The sequence below is a fragment of the Octodon degus genome, unplaced genomic scaffold, assembly GCF_000260255.1.
Source record: "Octodon degus isolate 3935 unplaced genomic scaffold, OctDeg1.0 scaffold00070, whole genome shotgun sequence".
Taxonomy (NCBI): domain Eukaryota; kingdom Metazoa; phylum Chordata; class Mammalia; order Rodentia; family Octodontidae; genus Octodon; species Octodon degus.
The window spans coordinates 4,227,403-4,232,724 of NW_004524646.1; the positions used below are offsets into that span (position 1 = coordinate 4,227,403).

General features: G+C 48.9%; 1 protein-coding gene across 1 annotated transcript in view; it reads left to right on the plus strand.

The window, feature by feature from the left end:
* Positions 1-327: 327 nt before the first annotated feature.
* Positions 328-5,322, plus strand: part of LOC101560621 (alpha-1-antiproteinase 2-like) — a 7,466-nt gene continuing 2,471 nt past the window's right edge. Inside the window, exons 1-3 of the mRNA XM_023719628.1 lie at positions 328-977; positions 2,613-2,883; positions 5,230-5,320. Of these exons, the coding sequence (XP_023575396.1) occupies positions 338-977; positions 2,613-2,883; positions 5,230-5,320 (1,002 nt within the window). The 5' untranslated portion in view covers positions 328-337. The remainder of the gene's footprint in view (positions 978-2,612; positions 2,884-5,229; positions 5,321-5,322) is intronic.

Sequence of the window (5,322 nt, forward strand, 5' to 3'; positions counted from 1 at the left end):
TCAGAATCTTGCAAGATTAGGCTTGTGCTGCACCCCTGCATTACGCCCACAGCCACATAACACTCACAAATGTTCCACCTGTAAACACCATCCTCAGATTAGTTTTCTACTCTCCTAATGCTACACACTGGAATTGGACTCCAACTGAGTTGCAAAGGAAACAAACCAGATTTATCAGGGCAGATGATGGTGCAGACAGTGCAAGGTGCGGGCTGGGCACATGAAGATGGTTAAGAACTGAGGTTGCTCTTACATGATGTCAATCATTAGGCATGAAACACTGTTATGGCCCTGACTCAGGGTTTGGCCTTCCCTCCCTTCTCTGTCTTGCAGGATAATGTCATCCTCCTTCTCCAGTGCCCTCCTCTTATTGGCTGGCTTGTGCTCTCTTGTTTCTGGCACCCAGGCTGATGACCTTGAAAACATGGATGGAGCTTTGCATGACCATGAGCATCATGAATCCGTAATCTGCCACAATATCTTCTACAATGTTTTTGACTTGGCCTTTGCCTTTTACCGGGAGCCGGCCAGTCGCTCAGAAACCACCAACACCTTACTCTCCCCAATTAGTATTGTGGCTGCTTTTGCCATGCTCTCTCTGGGCGCCCAAGGGGCTACTCTCTTACAGATCCTGGAGAGCCTGAATTTCAACTTGAGAATGGTTTCTGAAGCTCACATCCACAAATGCTTCCAGATTCTCCTCCACATCTTCCAGCATCCAGACCACCAGCTCCAACTGACCATGGGCAGCAGCCTCTTTGTCAGTGACAATCTGATGCTCAGGGATCAGTTTGTGCAGGACATCAAGGAGCTGTACCACTCCAAAGTCATCCCCATCAACTTTTGGGACACCCAATTTGCTAGCAAGCAGATCAACGATTATGTAGAGAGGGAAAGCCATGGAGAAATAGTTGATTTGGTCCAAGATCTGGAGAAAGATGCAGATCTCATCCTGGTGGATTATATTTCCTTCCATGGTAAGTAGGGATTCCTAGTCCTAGGTGGCTTCTGTGAAATAATCCAATATGCCCTCAACACCCACTGCTTACACTTTTCTTGACAGCTCAGTGTGGGACAGGGCAAGGCATCCAACTTGAGCTATGTAATGTTCAACTCAGAAACAATGAGACAATTCCATGTATCAACTAGATCCTAGGACTTGTGAGGATAATACTCAGTGGAAATGCCAGTAAGAGAGAGGACTTGGAAATGGAATGGTTCTCTAACTAGAGAACCAGAGGTACAGATTGGAACAGATGGAGAAGACAATATTGTTTCATGAATCATAATTTAGACCATGCTAGAGTGATGAAAGACTGTCAGCTTTGGAGTGTGAAAGACCTGGTGGCAAGAACAAGGATCTGGCTTCCATCCCTGGTACCCTATGCCATGCAGACCACCAAAACTGGGTGTGATGGCACATGCCTGCAATCCCAGTGCCAGGGAGGCAGAGACAGAAGGATCAACATGAGTCTGAGCTGTGTACGGAGACCCTGTACCAAATAAACAAAAAAATAAATAAATTTTAAAAATCCTGCCTCCATAACTCATTAGTCTTGACATTGATCAAGTCATTTTACTTCTTGAAGGTACCTCTTCCTTTCCTTATCATGGACAAAAACAAACAAAAGCCACTGTTGTCATGTCTTGAAAGGTTAATCAGGCTACATAATTCATGAGTCTGGGTACAATTCCCTGCCCTTGTTATCAAGTGCTGAATAATTCACATAGGGGCACAGAGCTAGAGCTAAGCAACAAGCGTTGGTCCTTAGCCTGCCCTCCTGCCTCTGAGCGATGGGAGGGCCAGGACTCCAGGGACCCAGGTGCTAAGGCAGAGTCCACAGCCCCAGGAAATAACCTGGGAAGAGAAGTGGGGTCAAGGCCAGGCCTGATGCCCTCCCTGTCTCCCTTCCTTGGGCAGAGTCCAGCAGTGATGAGCACCCGGGCCACAGGCAGCACAATTGAGGTCCCCGCTCTGCTGTGCCTTAAGGTGGTTCCTGGGCCTTCTCCAGGCTCACCACCCCTTCCTGTCCAAAAAGAAAGGAGGGCTTGGGATCACAGAGTTGTCTGCCCACGCTGACAGCCAAGACCCATGAGTACAGCAGAGGAGTGGGGTGGTAGCCCAGGCCTGTCCACCTCACAGGCTATACAAGAGAAGCCCTCCAGGGTAGAACCCAAAGGGTTGGTCCTGAGCAGGGGCTGAAGCACCCACCTGTACAGGACAGGAAGTCTCCAGGAAAGAGCCCAAGTGGGACCTCGGGACTTCTGTTTCTACCCAGTCATTTCATTAGCATTCTCGGTCGTAGGGTAATTAAATAGAAAATGTAAATACAAGCGCTTTTCCTTTAGAGCCAGCTTGTCAAATCTGTCTGAGTACATACAAATTCAGTACAAGCGGCTCCTCCTCCTGCTTCAGATTATCTCCATAAAAGCCCTGCAGCAAATTTGTGTCTTTTAATCTCATTTTACAGAGGACCCCGGTGAGTCTCAGAGAGCAGTGTCTTAAGTGGGACTCAGTTTCCCTCTTCTCACACACTTCCTTAAACCTTGGTCCCACCCTTGCCTGATCTCTCTCTCTCTCTCTCTCTCTCTCTCTCTCTCTCTCTCTCCAGGAAAGTGGACCATCCATTTTCCAGCTGAATACACTGTGGAAGAGACCTTCCATGTAGACGAAGACACAACCATCAGTGTGCCCATGATCAACCGCCTGGGTATATTTCTCCTCACCCGGGATGAAAAGCTGTCCAGCTGGGTGCTGGTCCAGCACTCTGTGGGTGACGTCATGGCCTTCTTCATCCTGCCTGACCCAGGGAAGATGCAACAGCTAGAGGAAGGCCTGACCCAGGAGCACTTTAATAATCTCCTTGGAACCATTGGTGAAAGGTGAGTCCAGTGCAGGAACACACCTAGGGTCTCTGAACCACATCAAGACTGTGAAGTCCTTTAGGACTGGCCAGGGCTGGGCAGGATGGACCCCACCCCTTGGGTCACAGCTCCTGGGAACAATCCTGTGCTTCTATCCAAACCTAGTGCTCAATTCCATTAGCACTAGCTAGGCTCAGTAAGGGTCAGTAACATTGAAAGCTCTTCCCAGTCCTCACTGTGGCCCAGCAACTTAATATTTGTAATCCTGTGGAAAAGTTATTGGAATTCCAGTAAGTTAATTCCAACCTACCATTTCCAGTGCAACTCAAGGCAAGAATAAAGACAAGAAGACATATTTGTAATTATGGGGAGTCAAGGGAGTCCTTAATCCAGCTACAACATGTGCTAACTGAAACAAAGGCTTTGACCCAAAGCCTAAGTTTTATTAATTTTGAAGAAGGAAGTGACTTGAGGATGACTGAATGTGAGAATGGTGGGAAGCGCATAAGTGCTGTGAGTTGGGCTAGGAAGGAGGCCTGAAATCAACTCTGCAATATGCAGAAAGAAGGATACACAGAAAGAGTGATTTGCATAACACAACTGAGAGAGTATCTAATGTTTGGGGGCAGCGCTTCAGCTCTGATGTGTAATCTTTCATGCCCTGGGAAGTCATAGTCTCAGGGCTTTCTATTGTGCCCCAGGCTCACCTATGTTTACTTGGGAGCCGGGGAGTAGGGCGGGGAAATACTGCCTTGTCCTCGTCCTCTTTGCTTCAAAGACTACACATCAGCACCTCCATTTGCATTGCTTAAAGCCAATGGCAAGGACAAGGAAAAGCCCTAGCCAGCTCTGCACACATCAATACATGAAAATAGAGCCAGGTTCAGCCAAAATGGAGACAATTGCTCTTTCTTCAAGGAGACTAGACCAAGTATAGAGGCCCCCACAAAAGAGACCAAGTACAAAGGAACAAGGAAGATTTTATTGCGAGCTCATGCACAGAGTCCTGGACTCTTGAGTCTGGACCAACAAGATGTCAGTACTTGACTGAACCTTTATAAAAGGTTATACACTTTCCAGGTTTCCATAGTAACCACATTACCTCATTTTCAGGAATTTTACAAGAACGACACACAATTGCCACAAGGTTTATATTTCTCAGACACTGTTGGCCATCTGCTTGTCATGGGGCAGTGTGGTTTAACGTTTGCCCTATTCTCTGAGTTGTTCTATTTGTTCCTATTTTATGACCCTGGTTTTCTCTAAGTGGCTTTATGGTTATCTTCATGGGAGGGAAGGAAGGAGTGAATTTAGTTTAAGTGAACTTAGGTGACCCTCCCTTAAAATGGAGTCTGTTTTGCCCCATGACAAGTGGCCATCAGCAAGTAATCAGAGGACAGCAGGCACAATCCCCTCCTACCATGGACAATGCCCCTTCCCATCATGCAGTGCCCAGGGGCAGAGGCAAGGAGGATAGCACAATTATGTCAGGATAAAGAACACAGAGGTGGCCTCCAGGCAGAGCTGGAAGCTGAGTGTGGCATCCACACTTCCCCAGGGGGAGAGTTCAGGTGCCTGTATGGAAAGGCCTGGAACAGGACACAGCGAGCCCTGGGAAGCTGGGCAGTTTGCGGAATTCCTGCTCTTCTGTCACTTCTTGAGGGTGTTTATATCCCAGGAGCTGATGTCCTCAAGCCTGCACCACAGCGTAGTCACCTTTGGCACCAGCAATGAGCCTACACCCAGAGACGCTGTTTAATTGTGCATCGTATGGGACAATGTAAGAATGCACACAGGTGTGAAGCTGAACTGTGAATAGAAGTGTCACCAGTGCTTTTCCCCAGGCCTCGAGGGCTGAGAAAAGAGCAAAGTCAGGCTGGGTAGGACCTGCTACCTCCATGCAAGCCTCCTCAGCTCACCTATTCCTCAAGGAAACCAGAACGCAGCCTTTCACCTGGTGGGGGCGCTCTTCTCTTCTCACTAATGGCTTCCACTCAGCCCCTGCTGCACTCAGCTACGCTCCCCTGGTGGTCAGGCCCAGAGAGCCACTGGCTGGGTGAGAAGTGACCACAGGCTACAGGACAGGATGCCATCCACTTCCTGGGAGGGCAGGCACCTTGCATCTGCCTGATGACGCCCTCAAGGAAGTGCCTTCTCAGGGGCTGTCGGGACAGGATGGTCCCCATGAAGTTAACTTTCTCCACAGCAAGTACAGAGGACAAAGCAGGGCAGCTTCTCTTCCTCCTAGGGGGTGGGGGAAAGGCAGTGCAATAACAGGAGACACAACCAGAAAGGCCACATGTGGGCCCCAGCAGTCCATGAGGAGGGCTGTGAGCTTCCTTCCTTTTCTCTCCTGCCTGCCAGATTTGCCAGGATACACTTCCCCAGACTGTCCATGTCTGCAGCCTACGACCTGAGGAGCATCCTGAGCACACTGGGCATCACCAAGATCTTCAG